The sequence below is a fragment of the Salminus brasiliensis genome, chromosome 8, assembly GCF_030463535.1.
Source record: "Salminus brasiliensis chromosome 8, fSalBra1.hap2, whole genome shotgun sequence".
Taxonomy (NCBI): domain Eukaryota; kingdom Metazoa; phylum Chordata; class Actinopteri; order Characiformes; family Bryconidae; genus Salminus; species Salminus brasiliensis.
Genome location: NC_132885.1, coordinates 15,901,022 through 15,927,206, shown reverse-complemented (window position 1 = coordinate 15,927,206; position 26,185 = coordinate 15,901,022). Strand labels below are relative to the sequence as shown.

Below are 26,185 nucleotides of genomic sequence, written 5' to 3'. Positions count from 1 at the left end.
AGTGCTTTTCTTTGAGCATCAAAAATATACAGATATTCTGCCTGTAGAACTGGAGGTCTGGGCTTAGACACTATAGATGTCTTGACACTTACCATACACCATACTGTATGTCCTAATGTTTGTGAACACCTCTTTTAATGAAGGCATTCAGCTACTTTAAGTTGTACCCATTGCAGACACAGATGTGCAAATGTACACACACATAGCTTGTCTAGTCCCGGTAGAGAAGTATTGCCAGTAGAATAGGACTCTCTGGAGCAAATAAACATAAATGTATTGGCACAATGTCTAATGCCAGGCATGGGCTAGAGGGGTATAAAGCCCTGAGCATTGAGCTGTGGAGCAGTGGAACTGTGTTCTCTGGAATGATGCTGCTCTATCCAATATTTTGTGATGAGTTGGGGAGTTGGGTATGAGGTGGGGTGGTAATCATCTAGTAGAAAATCTTCCCTGGACAGTACAGTTACTTCAACAAAATACTCTTTTTTTATCCCCCCATTTTGGCAGAAACAATGGATAAGCAGGTGTCTTAATACTTTTGTCCATATTTGCTTTTGCATTTACTAAATTTAAGTTTAATAAAACAAATAATTATTGTATTATATTGTCTGTTGTGCTATACTGTGTTACAGCAATTAGAGGCAAGTCAACAAGGTTTCTGTAAGAGATTGTGTTAGATACTGATTAAAGGTGTGTGTGAATGTGTGAGTAAGGGAGAGAGAAAGTGCACAAGACAGAGAAGACCTGAGGGAACGGGAGTCCACTGAGCTGTGATCTGAATGGTATGATCAGTATTTTGATATGCTCACATATGACACTGCTCTCGACACTGTTTTCCTCATATGTCTGATTATCTCTTTCTCTAGGTCTCTTTTTCCTTGTATCTTGATAGAACGAATCTGTGTAGCTCAGCATCTTTAGGCTATTTAGAAATACAGCCCCTGTCCGTTCATAGTGCCTACAGTACAATTAATATCTAATTACCTCACAGGTCTTAATGCAGGAACAACAGCAGAGCACTCTGCTTCTGCTTACCACTGCCTGAAGTGTCTGCTTGATTTAATGCATTCAATAGCTGGTATCGGCCTGGGCTAAAAGATGTTGTCTTGCACACAGGCAGACATATCGGACCTTGTGTATCCAGGGATGGCTATGAATCACACAAATTCACCTTACAGCTAAATAATGTATAATAATGTACACACACGGGGGTGGGGGTGGGGTGGGGGGTTATGGACTAACCCAGCCTAACCCAACTGGATTTCTGGATTGACTAAAATAGTCAATAATTTCCACATTGAAGTGTGGAAGAGTGAAGAGTGAAAATGTTACAGGAGTAATTTGGCAAAAATATTCATCCTGTACCCCAGCAGTTGTGCAATGTGCAATAACTGACGTGTGCTTATTTAGTTTACAATTGGAGATGCCACGCTAAAGTCGCCAACAAAAGATTACAAATAGCCAGACACGTTTTTTAAACTTGGTAAATACACACCCAAAAATGAATCTGCATAGCTGATTGGTGGTGAAATGGCAAAACAGTACAACTGCACAGTATTACACTTCTAAAAATAAAGGTGCAATGATTGCTTCTTTGAGCGATTATATAGGAAAAACACTTTTGCTTGAATAAAGAACTATATCATTATTATATTGAGTGAGTGTGAAGAACCTTTTAAAGGTTTAAATAACCTTAACTTGATTTCTTTACCAATTTAAAGGTTTCTCACACTCGCATCTCTATTACAAGTATGGTTCTTCATGGAACCAATCTGCAAAGTGCTGACCACGCTCACTGTGGGCTGAGGCAAGAAAGAGGAACTCGAAAAATCTGGAACTAGGCTGGAATTCTGGGCGTCTTCAGCTTATAAGACTTGAAGCAAAAAAATAAAATGGCACTAAAGCCAGTTTAAAAAGACAATTTGCTGTTCTGGAGACATTTTTGCATCTTCCCAAGCTGATTTAGTGATAGATGATAGTTTGGTTTAGATTTAATATGCATTAACAAGTCCAGTGTTTGCTAGCAACGATAGCCATCAACTGTTGTAATCTATCGAAGCAGATTGACTGCATCTGGGATAAGCAAGAAACATACCAAACATATTCTTTATATAAATACAACTCGTTTGTCTCTAGAGTAAGAAGAGAATGACAGAACTAATCATTAATGAATGATTCAGTATAATTATTTACTCATTCAGATCCCCTACAGCCAACTTTCCAGGCACAGAATAAGCACATTCAAACTGAAAAGCATTTCCAACAACCAAATCCCCGCTCATCACTTCACACAATTTCACACTAATCTGCATTCTGAAATGCCGCTTTACACATTTAATGTCACCAATAAAAGCAAGTGTCATTCTGCTGAGTGTTTGTGCTCTACAGAACACAGAGATCCTCTCTCCCTTCACACTTCCTTCATACCTACAAACACAGAACTGCACTCCTGCAAATACTGCTCTCTGAAGGACTTCAACACCAGCAAGATAAAAAGCTGATAAATCTCTCTAGGGTGTAAATACTGCTTCCCTATTTACAAAGACTAGCAACAGTGTGTGTGGGTTCGAGGTAATGGAAGCCAGCTTTTCTTCTTTTTAATGAAAGGGTGGCAGGTGGAGCACCTTGTTGCTGCAGGTCTATTGTTTTAAAGATAAATCATATGGAAAGCAATTAGTCTGGTTCACAGATGTTAACTCTCAGCTAATTACATGCCCCATGAACAAGCCTCCTTTCTAAAAACTTCTAAAAACAGCCGCTATGATGTTTCTGAATCTCTATTATAATAGAAGTGTTATGATCACAGATCACTGTGCACTCTCACACTCACACCATTCACACCATACACTATACTAAAGGAAAAGTGTAATCAGTTTACAGAGCTTCAAAATGTTTACGTATGTGAGCTGAGCTTTGGATTTCTGGAGCTGACCCAGAAAGTCAATCTTCACATTACATCCACTGTGTGTCCAAATGTTTGTGGACACCTGTGCATCCAGCGATTCTCCTGAAACAGTAAGTTTCTGCACTTTGCTGCACTAACAGCCTCCACTCTTCTAGATAGTTTTTTTTTACCTAAATGAAACAATGCTGTTTGGATTTGGTTGTATTCAGCCATCATTTGTAAGTTTCTTTTATTTAGTCAGAGTTAATTAAGGTTGTTTTTGGTTTGTACTGTACTAATAAGTTAAACTATGACGAGAAGAAGAGAATGCTCGTTAGCGTACTATGTCGTCCAACTAACATCTTTAAAGTACAGTGGAATAGGTGATCTGCATCTACTGTACCGACTATGGGGACTTTTCTCCCCTGTCACAGATATTGGAACCACATTAGTAATTTCAAGTCAATACACTGACCTCTTCAGGTTGTTTGTAGGTGATGGTAAATAGTGACATTTAAGAGCTTTGCATAACACACAAAATGCTGTGCTTATTGTCTCTAAAAGCATGCTGACAACAGTGCTGTTGTCAGCCCCTCAAATGCCATGCCACACCTCCCGGCCTACTCAGGACCTTGCACTGTGGACAGCTCTAGAAATGGCATGATACCACAGTTTTGGCCAAGACATTACAAAGACTTTGGTATTGGTCACACACATCCAATATTTTATCTGTAAAAAAACTAAACTTTAAAATGAGCTATTTTTAAGTGAAGCACCTACTTAAGGTCATCTAAACACTCTACTACCTTACTGGAAGACATTCTTCAGGCAGATTTGTTACAGGACTGGATTGCATTCAGTTTTCCCCCTCTGATACCAGATCCACCATTTTATGCTGATCTCATCATCATCATCTATAACCAGCACACCTGCTTCAGCAGCACAGTTTTGAACCTCCAGCTCCAAGCAGCATATGGATGGAAGGTGGAGAAAAATTCAACTCTAGTACATTTAAGCTTCAAGTCTCACATTTGGAGCAGTGATTAAAACAAAAAGTATCTAAGCCTGTTTTCGTAATGAATCCAGCTGTCAGGCATAGGCATTAACTCACCATTAAAAAAATAAATACCAGGCCACCCAAGAGCCAATCTTCACATTACATCCACCTGCTGAAACCCATCACACAGTTGTCCATCACACAGGTGACAAGACAGAACATCTGAGAGTGGTGACATTAGCCTGGGAAGCAGTTTTACTTTACTCAAACTGGGAGTGGAAGTTCCTTGGTCATAAGTCTATGGCGTAACCAACTAGACACCCAAAGTTCTGCTGCAAACCACCAGGCAGAACACCACTGAGACACAAGGTGGACCAGTATATTATTGGCAATGGCAGTAATGGTGGCAAAGAGGTGAACACATATGCCATATTAAATGTGGAATCTGCTCAAAAATAAATTCACCCAACAAGCAGCACAAAGCAGACATACGCCGTTCTAAGGAACTACTGTGATAGGAACTCTTAGAACTCCTCAACTTGTTCCTAAACACTTTCTGTGCAGTACCCAGCTTGTGAGTGCAAGTGCATGCCATAGTATGGTAATAAGGCAGCAGCATCAAGCATCAAGTGTGTCCTTTGGAGAGCCCAACCAATGACTAGTTAATCCACCAATTAATTTCTTTTTCTCTAACTGCATTCAGTTTCCCTAGCCGTCTCTGGAACTCCATCACCTACTGAACCCTGACTTCTCCCAACATAATCTTCCAGAAGTTAACCCCCATCATCTTGATTAACCACAAGTCGAGCCATTCAAAATGTAAGTTCACCGATACAGCAAAGGAGGCCAGACCAATTAACTGGGCCATGGAGGGCTTCCAGGGTACCTAACCATTTAATGCTTTCACAACGTTTAGGCAAGGTCATGGACTCAAACTGGTTCCTGGCACTGTCCAAGGTAATGCGGACAGCCAGAGGGATGGGACTGTCACAAGCAGCAGCAGTTCCAACCTCATTCCCTCACACGTCATGCCATACCGACCAACCACTGCAACTCAGGACATCAGACAGCTACAGTCACACCCACTTTTGCACTCTGGAGCAGAGACAGACAATCAGCTAGAAATGCTGCAACTGCTGCAAATGTCCTAATAACTCCCTTACCCTCATTGACATTGCGTCACCTCTGACAACCCACCTCTCCCAACCAACTCATTAGGCACCCTCTGGGGCCTTATAGTGCCACCTTCTCCTTAAACTTGTGTGTCTTCGCACTGTTCGTGCTATGGCACTCGAACATTGCTGTACTATATTTGTGCATCAAATGTTCTCTATGCAGATTAAAAGCTGTTACCTTTTCATCATCCTCAGTGAAAAGGGCTCCGCTGGGACTCTTGTTGATAGCCTGTGCAACTCCTATGATCTCACCATCACTGTTCCGGATAGGCATACACAGCAGAGACTTGGTCTTATAACCAGTCAACTTGTCAATTTCATCACTGAAACGATGGTCCTGTGCAGAGGGACAGATTACAGCATATTACTGAAGCATGATACAATTATTTAATCTAGTTTAAATTACATGGCATTTAAGACCATATACACCTTTCATGACTTTTTATTTTTTATTTTTTTGGTGACACAGATGGAATTTGGCTTCTGCCTTTAACCCATCCGTGCAGTAAACACACACATGCACACCAGTGAAATAAATGACATGGGTATGGCTGAAGATGGATGTGGTTTTCCAGTGCAGAATATTACTCACACTAATGTGATACTGTTGCCTTAAATGTTCTGGGACCATGACTATTCAAGGTAATATGCACATGTAAACAGTTTTTTGGAGAATGAATGGAGAATTAAATGCTGTAGCAAACAAACGAACAAACAAACAAAAATAAGAAAAGGAATAACTCCAACTAGCAGGTGGGTTTTAGTATTGCCAAATCAGAGACTGCAAAAAAAAGCAGTATTCAGCAGTTCATCCATTAAAACATACTGTACATTATGTATGTTTGTCCTGCACTGTGAAAATCTCAGAGCTAACTCTGGAACTGGAAACAGACATTTCCAAAGTTTCTGACTGGACATTTAAGATTTTAGTTTGGTTATTTATTTGATTTCATCTTAAGGTGTGTGGGCAGCCACACTGAACTTATGCCACATTTACCTGTTTTCTCATTTCTTTTAGCCTACTTATGCTCTCACTGTACTTCACATCGTCTGTTGCTTTACATTTATGCTGTTCTGTACTACTGAGAATGTTTCTGCTATTAAAAGGCACTATATAACTATAATAATTCTGTTTATTATTAGTAGTAGTAATAGTAGTAGTAGTAGTATGTTGGCTACATTCTTCACATTAGGGTTTAAGGCATGTGACTGAACACTTATTTGTAATGATAATAGTTGTTTTTTATGCTAATTGCTGCCACAGATCATAACTCGTCTCAAGGTTGGTTTTAAAAGTTACGGCAGAGGTGCTAGTTTAAATTTCCATACTCTATACACACTGCCGGTGTTTCAGAGGGACATTAGTTCCACATTTCATTTCATTCCACATATGCACATTTTACCTCGTTTAATGACAGACCACTGAGGCCAGTCGAATGTTTTCTACAACTAGGTTTGCTGGAGATATTCATACAATATAACATTTCAGCATGAATTAACCGGTAATACTAAAGTCATTCAGAGTGTTTTGCTGTAAAATGGTTCACTGTAGAGATAAATGAACTAAATGAAGCAAACTGCTTTACAGTGGCGATGATGGGAAGCACGGGTTACGATGCCAAAAGCAAATGCAGCCTTACATTTCTACTAGTATCCAGAATGACCTGTGAGGTATTTTTATGCAATATTGATCAAAGTAAAACAAGGTAAAAGTTTGTTTTTGGTATTTGTATTTGTGGTAATTGTGTGTATGAACTTTTTGTGAGGGAGCTTTTAAAGGCAGTGAATGCTTCAGGCGTCCAGTTCCTTTCAAAATCAGTGTGAACAGCTCTGTCTCTTGAATGACTTGGTTGACATCTTCATGCATTTTCATATATATTTTTTACTCTTTAACTCTAGTGGAAGTGCAGACAGAATCATACAGGGGGGGATCTACAGGGGGTGATACAGGGGGGTGATACAGGGGAGACTGGGCAGTGTTTGCTACACTAACCAGGTCATTAATCAGCGCAGGCAGCCTCGCCTAAACAATTATTTTACCATCTCACGGGAGCAGTTAATGGTCAGCCTGGGGCAGCAGGACTGAATGGGTGAAATGAACAGGTTGTGGGCCTAAAAGCACGCACGCACGCACGCACAACTCCAGAGAGCCCATCTTTCTAGATGTATCTCACTCTTGCGCACCTGATACGCATCGGGGATGTTAACAGTCTCTCCGTGCTCGGCCACATAACCTATAATCCCCTTCCCCCACGGAACCTGGACTTCATCCGAGTTGCTGAGGGAGGGCAGCACGGTGGTCCCGGCGTGCACGTCGAAGAATTTGGATACAAGGGTCTTTTTATTGGCCGTGCCTTCCACCAGGAACAAGGAGCAGCGGTCGGCGTCGACCATGATGCAGACGAACACCAGGATCTTGTAGCTGAGGCTCGTCAGGTCCAGGTCGTTGGAGATGTCTTTGACCAGCTCGAGGAAGAACTCCCTCTCGTTGTGCTCTTTGAGGTAATACTTGAAGTCCACGGCGGTGGACGGGTACTGGGGGATGTTGACCCTGGACTCGAGCAGCGCGGACAGGATGTGCGCCGTGGTCGGGGGCAGCGAGCTGGCTTTCCTGAGCAGCGCGCGCCTCCGCATGCTGGTCAGCGGCTCCTGGGCCCTGGAGTTGACGTGCTCATCGTACGTCCTGTTGGCGTTCACGGCTTTGGACCTGGCGAAAGTTTTGCGCAGCTCCTTCTGAGACGCTCGCCTCTGGAGCCCGTCGCTTTTGCTCGCCCAGCTGTCCTTACACACGCTCGCCTTGTCCGGCTCCGCGCCACCCACGGCGTGTTTGCTCGCGTGATGGTTTTTGAGCCATTTCTCCACCATGCTGTACTTTCCTTTCCTGTTCAGGTAGTCCTCGAACAAGTCGGGGTGGTCGTCGAGAAAAGTTTCCACGTCGGAGAAGACCATGTTCGGCACTGCCATGTTTACGCCCGGAGGAGAGACGGCGCCGGCGCTGGACTGCACGGGTCTCCAGCGCTCGGAGCAACGGTAGAAATGTGGCTCAGGCAACCATCAACCATCAACTTTCAGCGGTCCGTGTTTCAAGTGGCCGATCACTGCCCGCCCCCTCCATACAACTTCAGTATCCGTGTGGGTCAGATGTGTTGTGACCTGGCACGAAATCCCTCTCCACTTCTTCTTTCGTGCTTCTTTTCTCCCCCCACCTCAGCGGCTCCCCGCCGTGCTTCATCGTGATCGATGCCGTTACGTGTGCGCGGAGAGGAACGGGCAGGACTGGACCGGAGCTCCCGCTTCATTCTCACCCATCGGCGCCACCACTGACGCTGGACGTGGCCGTGGAGGAGCGATGGTTCAGTCAGTGCCAGTTCACTGAACCGATTCTTTCGCTGAATCGAACGTCTGAGTCAACCGTTGGCAAAAGTCCCACCCCTCAGCGTTTGGGTTGCTTTGACCGTCAAACGTTTAGCTCAGGCTACCTGGAGGCAGCCATAGTATAGGTATAGGCTATAGTATAGGCTCAGCTGCAGGAATCAGGTTTTCTAAGCACATGGATTACTGAAAACACTTTATTATTCTGAAATTAACTGATATCACAGAATGTTCACTGGAGACATAAGAGAATGGACAACGTGAGAATGTGACCATTAGCTATATAATGAAAAAAAACTCTGAAAACGTTAAAAGGGTGTATAGTTTTAATTTGAGAATTTTAAGTTGTCATTTGATGTATTAATATTAGGCATGTGACTTGGGTTGGGGGAAACAGGGCGGCCATGAAAACCCTGGAATTGTGCCTCCAGCCGTGGCCACGCGAGTGCTGGCTAAACCCTAGCTAGCTACATAATGCCATCGGAATTGACGGGATGATGGATTTTACACATATATGTATATATATATATATATATATACACACACAAATACAACGAGTATATAATGAACTGACCTAATTATACTCACTTTTGTACTTTATTGTTTGTGTTAACCGAGTTAGCTAGCTAACATGCTAATCGCTAAGGCAGCTAGCTAGCTTCTCAACGCAGCTCAGATCAGTGTTGGCTAACTAACAGATCGCGGATTTTACTGCAACCAACTGAATTCGACTAAAACTCAGTGTTCAGCACTGTACTGTTTATAATACCAGCAAAACTATGATCACGTTTGTGTTTGAGGTAGCTAGTGCTAGCTGGTTTAGCCAGCGTGCTAATATGCTGCTTAACCCAGGCTAATGGGGGCCTTGGTCGGTTAGGGTTAGCGAGGATCCCGCTCGCTTCCCCGGCTCGCCAATTTTGTTTGCTAGCTACTCTTGTACTACTGTCACAAAATAAAAGGCTGCAGTGGCGAGGCCTGGGGGGCGTTCAATCTCAACAGGTTGTGCACAGTTCAGCTATGGTTTCCGTCAAAACGGGAATAAAGGTAGCGCCACGCTTTCCCTCGTTGGATGGGCGTGTCCGCGGTGTTACCCAATCAGCAGCGAGAGCACGAAGTCCTCTGAAATCTGATTGGCCAGATGTTGAAAGGGTTACCGGTTCTGTTGAAATACAGCGACGTTTTGCTACGTCATGTCGAGGAGCAACCCGTTTTCATTTACTCAACCCTAGTCTGGTGGCGATGTGCATTACTGACATAATTATAGATATTGTTTTTAAATAATCTTTTTAATTTAAATTATTTAAAAGTAGTATTTTTTTTATCACGATTTATAACACATTCTTTTCTCATTGACTAAAGTTAAGCTTTCAAGCTAACTCTAACTCAGCTAAGGAAGCTAAAGAAACGCTAAACTACCTAACAAGGTTAACTTTTCTTAACTTTGTTGTTGACAGTTAGCTAACTTATTGTAAATTATACCTATACCTATAATACCTAAAATTATAGCATTGATGCCTGTTTTTTTATCATAAAAAATATTTATTTATCATTAGACATCACAATAAAATAAGTCAGTATTTCCAGATAAAGTGTAGATTAGAGCCAGTGAGCTTATACATGTACTGTTAGGCTTACAGTAACAGTTGTGACAGTGAGGATGATCAGGGTCCACATATATTAAATAACGAAATTAAATAGATGACCAGAATAATGTATGGGTATGATTTACAATTTTCTTAAAACACATATGTACGTCTTTTAGTTATGGAAGCCCAAAGGAAGCCACTGAATAGAATTAAAACGTAAACATGTTTTTCTTGAATGTGTTGGGATGTGGAGGGCTGTTTTATATAGTGATTTTATGAGGTTGTGTTGAGATCATAGCTCTCAGTCTATGATCAACATGCTCGTAGATGAGGGAAAGATCACACAGAGAGCTGTCCTCCTTGAATAGAAGAGTTTTTATTGCGTTGTTCTGCAGAAAACGGAGACTACATAACATACAGAGATGCTGGGTGTAGTCTGAAGGACACTTCAGGCTACATTGTTTATATTCACAAAGCAGGGCGTCGTCTAGTCCTAACTTGGCTAGTTTCACTTCTTCTTCCTGTGTTTTGCGTGTTCTGATTGGTGCCTTTGTCGGCTGCATTTTATGTCTGCTTTTTTATATTTTCACCAACACTTCTGCTAATCTAATTATTTTGAACTACATGTACGCCCTGTGCTGTGGTTCCTCTTTTCGTGAGCAAGTTTCAACTGCTATGTGCTGATCCAGTTACACCCAACATGTACATTTTGTTATCTTCCTTATATAGCATTTCTTAGAATATACGCTGTTCTGCTTGTCTGGTTTCAGGGTTATATTGAGCAAGCAAGTTCCCTCTAGTCTCATGATTCAAACCCATAACTATAATTATAATCTCACAATTCCCCCTTTTGATCTCTTCACAGAGATCAGTTGATTTCTAAAAAAATAAGATAATATATTTTTGTTTGTTTTTTAGGACTCTTCAGTGCATGGAATTGAACGTTGATGCTACTAAACGATTCTGTTATACTTGTGAATCAGTTCGACCGATTTATTGAAAAGAACCGGTTCAGAAGAACGATTCGTTCACTGCTACCGTGCAGGGGCTCGTTTTTGCGTCCAGCGTCTAGTTCCCCGCTCCTTACTCATCACCGAGGATGAAGTTGTCCGTCTGAGACCACCGTTAATTTCGACCACTACATCTTCGAACAGGACTGTTTAATGCGCATATTTCCACAATATGCTAGCATCGTGCACCACTTTTACCCTCACATCAGATTTAGATATTTTCGACATTTCCAGTATACTTCCGAATACTAGCTCATCGGTTTAGGTTTTGTAGAGCTGTTTCTGCCTAGATTTAATAAGTAGAAAATAATTTCCCTTTAAATAGATAAATACTTAATTGCTCTTACTTTATGCTAAGATAAATATGCTTTTTGACAAACGTGGGAAACCCATGAACATGTGCAAGTAGTGCGAATACTGAAGCGTTTCCATTTACTATAACAGACCTGCAAGTACTAGCGGCCTCCGGTGGTCATGGCAGATATTGCAGCTTGGCCAAACACGCTTTGGCAAAAAAGGCCCAAATACGAACCTTAGTTCTAAGCCAGAAAGTTTTTCAGCACATCTGCTTCTGTACAGGAAAGCATTACAAAGAACAGTAGAGTCCTGGTTTCTCTCTTCTTCTTTTTTTTACTGTAACACTGTTGTATTTGATGTATACAAGTAGGTCATCTGGTTCTGGCTCTCAGGCTTCTTTATGATACCAGCAAATTTGGTCTATGAATGTATTTATTTATTTTCCAGGTAAAACCGGGAGCCGGGGAGCCGGCGCTTTCCTCAGAGTGTGTCGGCTGATGGTAGATGGAAAAGAGGCTGTGGCTGGCTTTTCATGTATCGGATGACAGACTAAGTTCTTACCCTCCTGGTGTCGAGAGCATTGCTAGTTTCAGGGCTGAGCTACAAAGGGGTGGATTTATTGGCATTACCAAATTGGGAGAAAAGGGGGAAATTTGACATGCAAATTATTTAAAAAACAAAATTGTGAGTCCTAAATCTAGTGCATAAATCTTGAATGCTGCCGGTAAAGGTTATGAGCTTTATTTAATTACTCAGTGTATTTGAGAGAACCCTCCAAGCATGGTCTGTCCTATGATTGGAGAGATTCCTTATATGGTCTTTGCCTCCTTTCTCAGTCGCATGGCATCATTCATACGTCTGAATGAACATCTCTGCTACCAATGGAAGCGTAAACTTTGTTTCAAGCACTTACGCCCTTAAAAAAGACTGTTCTAGGGTTTTTAAATGAACCCTGCAGGGGTTTTTGCCTGGTTAAATGGTCCTTCATATACATGGATAGTCTTGTATATAGTTCAGTAAATAGCCTTTCCTCTATTAAAGAAGATAAGATATTCTTTGAGGTGCTCTGGATAAGAGCATCTGCCAAATGTCATACATGCGGCAGTTGAAACCACATTACTCTGCTATAGGTCAGGGACTCCTGTCTGGCACTACACGTCAGTTATCTTATGTACACACTCCATAATACAGTCGTCCTCAATGTAGAATTTAATGAAGGTAGTTAAAGAAGTGGGTTTTTGTGTTAAACCAACCACATTCAATAAACCTTTACTTCAGCTCCATTGATGTACTGTAGAGTGACCACCCCTCCGCAGTTTCCTATATGTAGTCCATTATCTTTATTTTGCTGATGTTGAGACAGCACTGACCTCATCTTTGTAAGCTTTCTGATGATGCCATCTGTGATGTGGCCTAGGATTGTCGTATCATCAGCAAACTTGGATTTGTGCTTGCCCACACAGCCATGTGTTAACAGTGAGTACAGGGTGGGGCTAAGCACACATACCTAGGCATCTCCTGTGCTCAGACTCAGAATGGAGGAGAAGCTTTTCTTGTCTTCACCACTTGGGGTCTGTCAGTCAAGAGGTCCAGATTCCAGGTGCAGGGATGGGTGTTTAGACTGTGAGCTTAGAGATAAGAGTGATGGGGATAATTGTGCTGAATGCTGAGCTGTAGTCTTGCATACAGTAGGTGTATGTTTTCTTATTTATCTTATTTATATATTTAAGTTATATATATAATATTGTAATATAATTTTGTAATAGCAGTGTGCACTGTCAGGGCGATAGCATCATTCATATATGTATTTAATAGGTATGGAGATTGGTGAGGGTCTAGGGTGGCAGGAAGGGAGGAACAGATATGAGCTTTGACCGGCCGCTCCAGGCATTTTCTGGCTGTTGATGTCAGTGTAACGGGGTGGTAGTCATGTAGGCAGGTAATAGTGGGTCTTTTAAAGCATGAGTAGGAAGAAGTTTTAGATGTCTGTTAAAAATGTTTGCCAGCTGGATTTCTCCGGCTCTTAGGATGATACCGGAAGCCCCATCAGGACCAGAAACTCATTTCAAATATGTCTCTTGATCTCTTCTGCTAATCATGCTTTAGATCGCGTAGCTTTCTGGTTTATGACACTGGTTTGTAAGTTCTTGTGTTTTTGTTTTTGTTTTTTTGTTTTTTTGTTTTTGACAAAAGCGGTCCTACAAAAGCGAGTCTACTTCATTCAAACTTTACAAAGTATGCTGCAAAAATTATAATGATATAAACAAGACCGAAATATATTTTCCCTTAATCATTTAATGTAAATCAATTTCAGATTATTTTATACAATAAATTATACGCAGAAAATTAATAAATTACATTCGCCGCAGTTTTATTTTTGCGTCCCCGTTAGCGAGCTTGAACGGGACTTTTATTTTGAAGTGTCAGAGCGCTGTTTAGGTCTGTAAGGAAGCTACACTGAGTGGGACTGTAGCTACGTTACATGGCTGCTTCAACATTCGTCGTTAAGGCGTTGCAGCACTGATCTGTTAGGGAATATAAAACGTTGTTTTAAATAAATGTAGTTGTTCAGATCTGTGGTTTCCATTTTGCAAATCTAGTGGAGGGAACATCCTGCGAAAAAGCTAACTGGCTAAATATTTTGCTAGCTCGCAAGACTAGCACCAAAGCCGTTTTAATATGGAGGACTACAGCAGGCCGTCGTCGTATCTTGACGAACCCCCAAATAGTCGGTTGTTTCTCGTTACCAGTAAATCTATCACCGAGGACATCATCCGGGAGCATTTTTCGTCTTTCGGTGAAATCCAAGACATTTGGGTAGTAAAAGATAAACAGACGAAAGAGTCAAAGGGAGTGTCGTTTGTAAAATTCGCCAAGTCTTCTCAAGCATGTACTGCGATGGAGGACATGCACGGTAGATGCCTGGCTGAAGGAACCAAGCCCATCAAGGTGAGTAAACCTCGTCTCAGAGTCCATGTTGCTCTGGAATAGAAGGCTCAAGTTTGTGTTGTGGCTGAGAAATCTGCTTTTGGAGAGATCTGATAGCATGTGGAAATGTATCATCCCTAATATCAAGGCCTTTGGTGGTAGTCATGAATTGTGATGTCTCTTTGCTTGGACAGGTATTCATTGCCCAGTCTAGGTCTTCTGGTAGCCACAGAGACGTGGAGGATGAAGAGCTGACCAGGATCTTTGTGATGATTCCAAAAACCTTCACTGAGGAGGATCTGAAAGAGACTTTCAAGGTACCATTCAGACTTGAATTTATCTTGTGGCTGCACCAACATGGGGATTCGTGGTTGATGCCAGTGTGCAATATTTCTGTATGTTTCAGTTGATGCTAATATTTATACATGTTACTAAAATGAAGGAACTACATATACGTGGAGCAGCTTTGTGGAGAAATGTAAAATTAATTTGTAGAGTTTTGGGTGCATAATGAATGTGCAAATGAAAAATGTATTTAGCAGAAGAACCCTGCGTCACCTGCAATGAATGGATAATCAAATATCTGTTTAATGTTCTGTGTAATGGTCTGATGAGAATTAATTTTGAAAATGGTGTGAAACCACTTAATGCTTTTTTTTATTTTTTTTTTTTACTTAATACCACTGTAATGGTTTATACCAGTGTTTATGTAACAGAAAGACACCATGTTAGACTTTTCCAGAACAGAAACCAATGCCCCTGTTGTAGAAACTACTAATACAACTTATCTGATGGCTTTAAATTGAATGATACAAAATCAACTAATATAAATATCCATTTAAAATGTTGAATTTCCTATTTACCTAATATGTGATGATAATGCAGAAGAGCAACAAAAACTATTCTGGATTTTAAGAAAGTAACTTACCTGTGATGCAGTTTAATCTTCTTCTTTTTTTTACCTCAATAGGCATATGGAGAGATAGAGTACGCAATTATTATAAAAAATAAAACCACAGGGGAGAGTAAAGGCTTGGGCTATGTAAGGTATCACAAACCCTCCCAGGCTGCCACTGCTATAGAAAACTGTGACAAAAGTAAGTGGCACCATGTTTCTCTTTTTTTTATACTCCATTGTGTAGATTGCCCCATGGTGAAAATTCAGCCGTCATGGTTGGTATAAACCATTTGCATGTAAGCTTTTTTATTTGTTTTATTTTTTTATCTACCTAGGCTTCAGAGCCATACTTGCTGAACCAAGGACAAAAAATGCATCTGCAGACAATGAGTGTTTCAGTAACTCAAGACCAGATCATGCAGCAAGTGAGCAGTGCTTAAGTGCCTATTCCTTTGGTAAGTATTTAGCCCTTGAATAATAAAGTTCATCCATGTGGTTGGAAAGTTTACCTGCTTGTTTAAAAACGTTGATGTTCAGACAGTATAGATGTGTTACAGTTGCAACTGAAATTTAATTGAATTCCATTGACAACACAACTAATATGAGTAAAATGCTTTCTCCAAATGTAACACAAAATTCATTTTAATGACTACTGCAGTCTCAGTGTTATTCAATCCCTTCATGACCAGTATTTTCAGTACACCAGCTTCTGGCAGCATTTCTGAGGAGTGCAGTGGCCTCAAGTTAGCTATTTTGTGAGTTTGTGTGCTGCAACAACCGCCTTCAAATCCCATCAAATATTTCTTGTGACAGCCACTCTAGAACCTTTCAGGTTGAAACCAAGCCTTTTTTTTTTGAGGTGTGCTTGGGATGAGTGTTTTTGTTGGAAGGTCTGATGACACCCAGGCTTCAGCTTCCTCGCAGGAGGCATGATGTTTTCTCCAAGTATATCCTGATACTTGATTGAACCCATCTTGCCCTCCACATGCTGCAGGTTTCCAGTGCCAGATAATAATCCAAAAATGCTCCATAGGCCTGAAAAGTTCCCCAATCCCAAAACATCTGTAGCTCATTAATGTGGCTTTAAGCAGATCAGAGCCGACTTTTCTTGCACTTTTGGGTCAGTAGAAGTGTCTCACCATAAATGCCTTTCAGTGTTTTGTATGCTCCTAACTGTGCAAACTATAACCTTCGAAATCTGCTGCCACAAAATCTTGCTATTTTTGCCATCAATTGTGGGTTTTTGACCATCTGCCTCTTCAGGAATCTGAAGTCAGCCGTTGATGGCTTCATCTTTCTGCCAAGTCCAGGTAGCGTAGCCAGTGTTCCCTAATCTTTAAACATGTGAATTCTGCTTCCAAATGTATCTTTAGAAGCATTCAGTGCCTTTGCTCGGTTTTTAAGTACCCTTTTCCTTGTTTGTGGAAGGCAATGATCTCTTCTATGAACTCTCTTTTTATGAACTCAGCTTAGCCATATTTCTAATATGCAATTAAACATTACAATCATTAAACCCCTATCCAGTCCAGGTATTAAATGTGTTTTATCTCAAGCACACCTGATGCAACTAATAAAAACATTGATTTGCCACCTCATTGGCAAATATGTGCTCTTATAAGGGATTCTGTTCAGTGGGTTAAATAATTCTTAGACTACAGTCGTCATTAAAAAAAATCATTTTCTGTTAATTTTGGAAAAACACTTGGGTACATATGAGTACAAATAATAATTATTCAACAAATAAATCACTGCATTACACCTAATTAACTAGGGCTAATTATATTTAATTAACCATGTCACTGTTCTGGAAGTATTACCTACATCTGTGACCTGCTCAGAAAAGCATGAGATGATGTAATTAATCATGATAATGATCAATATTGTCCTATTGATCATCCTTAGTCATTGTAACACCCTTGACCTGTAGCGTTGTATAACCATTCTGAATTCTGTGAGCTCACATTAATTCACTTGACTTCAGTCTAGTATTTCCAGGATTCATGTTGTGTGGACTTATGTTAATGGATACTGAAAAAAGTGGTGTGCAGTTTGTTATTGATTTCTGCGTCTATTATTAACACATTGTACACCACTGTAGTGTTTGAAGAAAGTGAGCAGGGGATTCTCTCAATAGGCAGGACAAAAGTGCTGAATGGAGGATGGAGAGTTATACAGTGGTTTGTGTTTTAGCATACATAGAGAAGTTCTCTTCATGCAATAGCTATATGTCATCCTTGGGTCTGATTATTATATATGAATGTGATTGTCACTCATGCAAGAACCTTATAGCTCCATTTGTAGCATCAGTAATAAATAGTATATGGTGTCCTTTAGGTGCTGAATCTAGTAGTTACAGTGCTGGAGATGTGTGGAACTCTGACTTGATCACAAGGTGCCTGATGGTGTCGTCACGAGCAGCCGTCACGCAGGAACAGGTTTATGGCCTGTTTGATCTAATTCCTGGGATGGACTACTGTGAAATGCAGAGAGACCAGTATGGTTTTAGCAAAGGTAATACATATTGCCCAGTCTTCAACACTCCCTCTCTTGTACAAACTGAAATGCTTGTTTACAAATAGCTGAAATTCTTGAGTTCTTTTGAACCTAATTATTTTATATCCACAGGACAAGCCATGATTCGGTACAACAACCTGGGTTCAGCAGTATATGCTAAAGAGAAACTGAATGGCTTTGAATATCCACCTGGAAACAGGCTGTCTGTTACGTACATAGACGATGGAGAGGACAGGACCAGGTTGGAAGATCAGAGCTATTACTCATTGTCATCATCCTAAATCTGTCATATTGTGCTTCATTATGGTCCTCTCCCCTTTTTTTACAGCCCAGTAGGGAAGATGGCCATGCAGTTGGTGGCAGCCCAGATGATGTCTATGGTGTGGAATGGCCCCTCTGGACCTCAGTTAATGAAGACCACTGCAGTAAGCACCAATCTTTAAATACCACCAAGACAAGTCTGTGACTTGTTAAAAGAAACGTGGGTGGAATTGCCGTCTCTGTAATTAAATAGTCATTTTAAAACAATTATGGTCAGAAAATGCATCAACAGGCAGTTAGTTTACAGCAGCTACAAGGCTTCCAGAAGCTTCCAGATAACACCACCTTTAAAAAAAAAAAAAAAAATGGGTTGTGTTATGGCTCTTGGGTGGTTGTGATGCTTTGTTGTCAGTTCCCGATTAGGGTTTTATGGAAGCTAATTGTTATTACTGAAAGCGACTTGCAGTTTTGAACTTCTGTGTGTAGCTGAATGTAATTTGTCTTCCAGGGCTATGCAGCACCATCACTGCTCCCGAAGCCTCGTCTTCAGACAGATGTTGTTCTCCCCTCTCATAAGAAATTGGCTCCTCCTGACAGTGTGGTCAAAGAGAGGCTGTTTGTCATCTTCAACCCGTCACCACTGCCGGTGGATGTACTGGAGGATGTGTTTTGGTAGGTGTGTGTGTGTGTGTGTGTGTGTGTGTGTGTGTGTGTCTGTCTGAGTATGCAGTTTCCATGAGAAAATTATATAGAAAAACTACTGACATTCATATTCAATCATTGTGTTGTCGGTGTGTTTTTTTTTTTTGTTGGGGAGCCGTCAACCATGAAATTGGTAATTCCACAGCCCTTTTGGTTCTCTGTGAATTGGATTAAGGCCAGACAGATTTGATTCTTCCCATTTTCAGAGCTTAAAAGAATGTTTGTAACTATGAAAAACCTTTCGGGACTTTTCTAATGTTACCTAAATGCCAAAGATTATTGCTGCTTTAGGAAAAGATCACTTGGAACCCACAAATTGATTCAACCAATTTGACCTGACTTTGATATTGTAACATCTGGGCTTTGTTTTCATTGTTTTTTTGTTTTTTGTTTTTTTTCCCTGCAGTCGATTTGGCTCTTTGATGGAGGTGTACCTTGTGCCAGGTCGGAACGTTGGCTATGTTAAATATGCAGACAGGAAGCATGCAAGCGATGCCATGGCAGCACTGCATGGAAAAGTGGTGAACGGTGTGAAAATGAAGGTCATGCTTGCTGACCCGCCTAAAGAGGAGTCCCACAAACGCCAGAGAACCTACTGACCGGTTCGATCATCAGTCATCTAAGGTAGGTTATTCCACATGGTAAGATGCTAATGTTGATTTCTCTATCAACAACCAAAATGCTTGTTCATGACAGATTGTGGTTTATCGGCATTACAGTGATAAGACAGGACACAGACTACAACCACCGAGTAAGAAAACCCCTGAAACCTAAGACTAAAAACACTTGATACAGTTTATCATTTATTCATTCTTATCATCCTTTACCTGAGATATTGCAACGTCTTTTCAAGAACGTGATCATGCCTCATGTAAAACTGTCTAATGTTAAACTTTCTCTCTCAATGATACAATACACACCAGTTGACAATTCATCAGTTGTCTTTATTTGCTGCAACGCTGGAGCCTCTGTCTGCATTTCAAGAAGATAAAACAATTATTCTTCTTCCTTTCCTTTTTACTAATGCCGAGTGCACACTACACAATTATAGCTCTGACCTTTCTGCTTTAGACATGTTTTTGAGATTGCCGACAAAATCCCTCAGCTTGGCAAAAAAATAATTCAGCACATATACACTATATGGAGTATTGGGACACTTGCTCATTTATTATTTCCTCTGAAATGAAGGGTATTAATAATAAGAGTTTTCCTAGCTTTTGTTGGAGTAACAGTATCTTCTATCCAGGGAAGGCTTTCTACCTGGAGCACTTCTCTGATTGCATTCAGCGACAAAAGGTGATGACCATCTAATGAATGCATTCACTAGAAGGGCTGTCCACAAACATTTGGACATAGTGTATTTTCAAACATGTTTTGGCCTTCTTGGCCATTAATCTGGTAATGTGAGCTTATTTATAATGCGCAGTAAGAACAATCATGAGTAGCAGCCAAAGACTGACACTTTTTTTTGTTTGTTTGGGTTTTTTTGAGTTTTTTTTTTTTTTGCTTTATGAATATTAGGCTTCTGCAGTTTGTTTGCGTATTTTTAGTGAATATTGACCATCATTTTCTCCTCTGTGCTGGTGTAACTTGCAATGGTGACTCAAAATGGGGAAAAAAAGAAAAACCGAGGTGCTCTTTATGGACTCTTAATGTCTCTGCTCTAATTTAGTCATGTGTTTGTGTCCATGAGTCTTTTTGCGTTTGTGTCCATGAGCCGGTAGGATTTTGTGATCATGCATGCTCTTCTGTAATCGCTTAACTATTACATCTCTTCTGTGAATGTAACAGAGAGCTTAAATGTTGAGTAGCGTGAGCATTACAGCGATTCAGGGATTTGGAAATGTCGTGTAGTGTCCACTTGGCCTTAGCTTTTTTTTAAGCTCGATATGTCTTCTAGGTGGAATAAGACCTCCAAACTAAATGTAGTTTGGCCCACTGTGGCATACCCATATTTACATACATAGACCGACACACACACACACACACACACACACACACACACACAGTTAGGCCCTATGTTAAGGCATTCTTGTATAACTGGTTATGCTGTCTTTGTTCCTACAGAGTTTTAAGTGACATGACCCATGACCTCGACATGACTGGACGGATTTTTATGATGACACGACCACATAGCTACGGACAGTGACTATCGTACCATATTTTAAAAAAAAAATATTTTTGCTGTGGGGACAAATGTGACGTCTCCTTTAATTCAGTATTTCTTTTTCCCTATGTTGTGTTCTATTATGTGTTGTAAACCCTAAAGACTCTCAAGACAAAGCTTAACTTGACAGAACGCACATACGAAGAACTCCAATATTTAATCACAAACTGTTCATTACTATTTGTGTGTAGATGGTCTTACTATTAATAAAGTAGTAAACACAAATCTGAATTGCGTTGTGATTATTGCCCCTACTAGAAAGCTAGAAAGCTACTGCGAGAAAGCTACCCCCCCTGGTACCTTTTTGATGTTACAGATGTTGGATGTTACTTTCTAGTAGCTAGATGTACACAGGATTAAGGGTCCCCACGTGTCCTGAACAATCTGAAAAACGCCACAGTTTGAAACTCACGGTTCATTACAACAGGACAAAAAATGCAACATGAATCCCCAAAAGCATTCGGCAAGTATTCTATTTATTTAATTTTTTTTTTTACTTTTAATTTCAGGCACCAATCAGCTTTAACTAAGCTTAACATGGCATGTTGCCAACTTGCTAACAGCCTACAGCAGGGAATCCCAAGTGTTTTAGTGCCAGGACCCACCTGTATGTACGTCTGCTCAGTATACTGTTCTTTCACTCAAAAATAAATGACTAAATACTCAGAATGTCGATCATAGTTGTTGCTCTGTGATTTATTTTTCCTCTTTGTTTGCATGGGGGGAAAAAAAGTAACTGGACGTTACAGTGCAACACTAACGCTGCATGGTGGTGTTCTATCTAATAAAGAAGCAGACAGACATTCATCTATTCTGACCACATTCTTTTAACTGGATTAACACAGTATTACATTACCTGGAAACAGTGCTCATTCCAGACTAGGGTTGCAACAATATACACAAAATAAAAAAAATGAAAAAAAAGGTTTTATGGTATCGCAGTGTAAGGAATTTCCCAAGTGTTTCTCGTTATTATTTTCATTATAATTATACATTGACCTTTAAAGGAATGAAAACAGAGTTTATGTTTTGGGGAGTTTGTTATAGGGTTACTATAGTTAAAGGCTGAAAATTATTGGAAGCATATGTAAAATCTCCCTTTAAAAAGTAATAGATAAATCTGCACTGATGAACTATTTTGTTTCCAGCTAATGATCATTTTCATTATGGATTCCTCTGCTAATTGATTTTTTTTAACTATGAAAATGGTAAGATTATTGTTCTGTTTGGTTGCACCCACCCCCCGTTTCTAACTGCTACAAGCCTGTTCAAGACTATGATAGAAACAATCTTAACCAAATTGTATTAAATGTGATGTTTTGAGAATATTAATTGCAGGTTCCTGTTAAAAAATCTTTTCTGCAGTTTTAAAAGAATATATAATGTATAAAATGATGATGTTATTTGATAACATTTAAAACCATGCAGTAACTGCATACGTTGCATACATCAAAACAGAATGCTAACTTAGTCTCTGGTCTCTGTAGTTTATCTAGTGTGGAACCCAAAGTCCTTCTTCCTGGATTAGAGCTGGTTCTGAGTCACTGTCTTGTCAAAACAGAAATCTGGCTGTATGTGCAAGATAGACAATAATGTGTTCTGTAGGACTTCTTGCCCTCCACCAGGTGGCAGGTGGTTTACAGTCAGCATAATTAAAACTGTCGGGTAATGATGTTTGATGGATGCAGTGTTTGTGCAGCTGTAATGAGGAAGAGCTGGTGTCCGCCATCCGAGACCTTCAGAATTAGCCACAGTGAGCTTTGGCTTATCTAATGGAATCCATTCATTCAATCATAATCATACAGATTTCCTTCAGAACGTCGTCAGGTTAATTGCCTTGTGATTTCCAGGGTTAATGTACATGTGCTTTCTTAGTGAAAGTGCAGAACAAGCTTAAACATTTAAAGTAATCATGGCTGGACTTCATAGAGCGTGCTGAGAGATGAGAACCTGGTGTAAGGTGAGTTCAGCTCACTTGGATGAATAACCTTCATGCTGCATTGCCCTTTGAGTGACGGGAGGCAAACGAGCATAATGAATAATTACTGCAAGAGTAATTATTCAGCATTTGGTTTTTTTGCCTGACCTCATTTATTGTAGGTGACCATAATTTGAAATGTAATGTTTATTGAATTATAATTATTATAATTAATGTTTTAAGCATGGACACATGATTTTTATTTTATTTTATTTTTAGTTTTTTTTTTTTTTTTTTTTTTTTTGGAGGGGGGGTTACCCTGTTACAAAAGGAGAGGTCTCAGAACAATTGCCACACCCATTACTACAGTGTGTGCAGAATTATTAGGCAAGTTGTATTTGAGAGGATTCTTTTTATTATTGAACAACAACTATGTTCTCAATCAACCCAAAAGACTCATAAATATTTTTTTCATAAATTTTTTTGTTTTGTTTTTTAGATTTGGCTATCTTAAGAGGATATCTGTTTGTGCAGATAACTATTACTGTGCAGAATTATTAGGCAACTTAATAAAAAACAAATATATACCCATCTCACTTATTTGCACCAGGTAAACCAATATGACAACACAAAATTTAGAAATAAACATTTCTGACATTCAAAAACAAAACCACAAACAAATCAGTGACCAATATAGCCACCTTTCTTTACGATGACACTCAAAAGCCTTCCATCCATAGATTCTGTCAGTTGCTTGATCTGTTTACGATCAACATTGCGTGCAGCAGACACCATAGCCTCCCAGACACTGTTCAGAGAGGTGTACTGTTTTCCCTCCCTGTAGATTTCACCTTTCATGAGGGACCACAGGTTCTCTATGGGGTTCAGATCAGGTGAACAAGGGGGCCATGTCATAATTTTTTCTTCTTTTAGACCCTTACTGGCCAGCCACGCTGTGGAGTATTTGGATGCATGTGATGGAGCATTGTCCTGCATGAAAATCATGTTTTTCTTGAATGATACCGACTTCTTTCTGTACCACTGCTTGAAGAAGGTGTCTTCCAGAAACTGGCAGTAGGTCTGGGAGTTAGGCTTCACTCCATCCTCAACCCGAAAAGGTCCCACAAGTTCATCTTTGATGATACCAGCCCATACCAGTACCCCACCTCCACCTTGCTGGCGTCTGAGTCGGAGTAGAGCTCTCTGCCCTTTACTGATCCAGCCTCGGGCCCATCCATCTGGCCCATCAAGAGTCACTCGCATTTCATTAGTCCATAAAATCTTAAGATATTTCTTAAGTCTATTAAGTCTATTAAGATATTAAGATATTTCTTGGCCCAGTCTTGACGTTTTATCTTATATTTCTTGTTTAAAGGTGGTCGTTTTTCAGCCTTCCTTACCTTGGCCATGTCCCTGAGTATCGCACACCTTGTGCCTTTTGATACTCCAGTAACGTTGCAGCTCTGAAATATGGCAAAACTGGTGGCAAATGGCATCTTGGCAGCTTCACGCTTGATTGTCCTCAATTCATGGGCAGTTATTTTGCGCCTTTTTTTTTTTCAACACGTTTCTTGCGACCCTGTTGGCTATTTGCCATGAAACGCTTGATTGTTCGGTGATCATGCTTCAAAAGTTTGGCAATGCTGCATCCCTCTGCAAGACATCTCACAATTTTTGACTTTTCAGAGTCAAATCTCTCTTCTGACCCATTTTGCCAAAGGAAAGGAAGTTGCCTAATAATTAAGCACACCTTATATAGAGTGTTGATGTCATTAGACCACACCCCTTCTCATTACAGAGATGCACATCACCTGATTTACTTGATTGGTAGTTGGCTTTCAAGCATATAGAGCTTGGAGTAGGACAACATCTATAAAAAGGTTATAATAATTCTGCACACAGTGTAGTTGTTGAAGACTCTCAGTAGATATCAACACTGGGCCACTTCTGTAATGCTTCACAAGGTTACAGGACACTTGTTGAGGGATCTTGGAGCTCTCCGTTATGCAGAACATGTTCTGTACTTAAACAATATTGGGTCTTTGCTACTGGAATACCCACCTCAGTAGACACAACAGTCTGAGGGAACCTCTGCAAAACTTGATCTTGTGTTCCAGCATTCATTCTGGTGAGAATTTTGATGTGTGTTTGGGGTCATCTTGCTGAAAGACCCCCTCAGACATGTTTCAGCCAAGCTCCACCACCATATCTAACGGTGGATACCAAGCACTTCTGTTTTGTATGTGGTCCTTTGTATTTTGTGGCCGGCTCTTAGGAAAGGCCCACTGCAGCCTCAGCTTTCTGTTCTTGGCTGACAGAAGTGAAAACCAACGAGCTTCTGCTGTTGTAGCTTATCTACCTCAACGTTGGCAGTGTTGGGCATTTAGTGGATGCTTTTCTGCTCACCGCAATCATACAACAGTGGTGATCTGAGTGAGAGTAGCCTTTCTGTGGGCACAAACAAGTTTGCACATCCTCTGCCACTATTTTTTATTAGATTTTTTATTAAGAGACTGTTGTGAATGAAAATGATAGAAAATTAGTTTTAAAAATACCCAAACCTACCTACCTGTCTGTCTGTCTGTCTGTCCATCCCTTTTATATGTGTGGCTACATTATAGTGTAATAACCATGTACTCCCAATACAACATTAAACTGAGAATAAATATGGATAAATGTGATTTTTTTTTTTTTGTTATACATTAACCTTTTGCCTTAGAGACTGCCATCCTTTTCCGTTGTTCAGGCAGCTAGAGCTGTAGATAAGAAATTCGCCATATTACTTGCTTAGGGACGAGACAAGCTGTGTGCATTTGCATGTGTATTTGCCCATCTATCTCAGCAACGTGTGCAGCTGAAAGTAGCTGAATGCATTCATTACAAGGGGAGTCTACAAACATTTGGACACTTAGTGTAGCATAGGTGGTCCTGTGTCACCCTCAGACACGGCAGAGCTGAACTGGCGAGGCTGGGTTTAATGAGCGTGGATCCTCGATCCTGCTCCGTGTTTTGGCTTGTTTTAAACTCCGGTCCTCAGTGACGATCCGCTCCGGGCTTTTCACTCGGCCTTCAGTCATCCTTACCGCAGGGAGGAGCGTCGAGCAGCATCTCTCCGTAGCTGCGTTCAAATTCATCCATACACAGCGCTCTGCTCACTTCATCCAGCTAATTTGAAAGAAAAAAAGAGCTCTCGGTGTCGTCAGCATAACGATGCGGCTCAACGGGGATAACCGGGGGAACACTAATATCTGCTGACAGAAGAGAAATAAACGATCTCCCCTAATTACAGCATCCGGAACTGGCAGCATCGCTTTTATGCGCCAAGAAGATGGTGAATAGTGCTAACGGTTAGTAGGAAGCTCTTCTTCTTCTTCTCCTTCTCTTCTCTTGTGGGATGTCTGACTTGCTTCACCACGTTTTGAATTCGTGTTTGTTTACAGCCTTAAAAAAAAAATGTGTCAATTTTCTTTTGTCTT

The 26,185-nt window shown here is 40.5% G+C and overlaps 3 protein-coding genes across 8 annotated transcripts in view; 2 read left to right on the top strand and 1 right to left on the bottom strand.

The window, feature by feature from the left end:
* The window catches only part of pde11a (phosphodiesterase 11a), a 59,624-nt gene extending 51,217 nt beyond the window's left edge, over nucleotides 1-8,407 (bottom strand). The window contains exons 1-2 of the mRNA XM_072685806.1: nucleotides 7,241-8,407; nucleotides 5,235-5,393 (exon numbers count right to left, since the gene is read on the bottom strand). Of these exons, the coding sequence (XP_072541907.1) occupies nucleotides 5,235-5,393; nucleotides 7,241-8,020 (939 nt within the window). The 5' untranslated portion in view covers nucleotides 8,021-8,407. The remainder of the gene's footprint in view (nucleotides 1-5,234; nucleotides 5,394-7,240) is intronic.
* Nucleotides 8,408-13,766: 5,359 nt separating this feature from the next.
* Nucleotides 13,767-21,016, top strand: rbm45 (RNA binding motif protein 45). 3 transcript variants are annotated; one of them, XM_072685805.1, is made up of 10 exons: nucleotides 13,767-14,270; nucleotides 14,444-14,566; nucleotides 15,220-15,346; nucleotides 15,483-15,602; nucleotides 17,482-17,658; nucleotides 17,773-17,902; nucleotides 17,990-18,086; nucleotides 18,431-18,594; nucleotides 19,031-19,248; nucleotides 20,692-21,016. In XM_072685805.1, the coding sequence occupies exons 1-9, from the start codon at nucleotides 14,001-14,003 to the stop codon at nucleotides 19,221-19,223; spliced, it is 1,401 nt and encodes a 466-aa protein (XP_072541906.1). In that variant the 5' UTR covers nucleotides 13,767-14,000; the 3' UTR covers nucleotides 19,224-19,248; nucleotides 20,692-21,016. The 3 variants fall into 3 exon arrangements, with proteins under 3 accessions (XP_072541906.1, XP_072541905.1, XP_072541904.1); XM_072685804.1 differs by having other exon boundaries at nucleotides 19,344-21,016; XM_072685803.1 differs by having other exon boundaries at nucleotides 19,031-21,016.
* Nucleotides 21,017-25,790: 4,774 nt separating this feature from the next.
* The window catches only part of osbpl6 (oxysterol binding protein-like 6), a 53,375-nt gene continuing 52,980 nt past the window's right edge, over nucleotides 25,791-26,185 (top strand). For all 4 annotated transcript variants that reach the window (XM_072685800.1, XM_072685801.1, XM_072685802.1 and 1 more), the window contains exon 1: nucleotides 25,791-26,056. The gene's annotated coding sequence lies outside the window, so the exon portion shown is untranslated. The remainder of the gene's footprint in view (nucleotides 26,057-26,185) is intronic.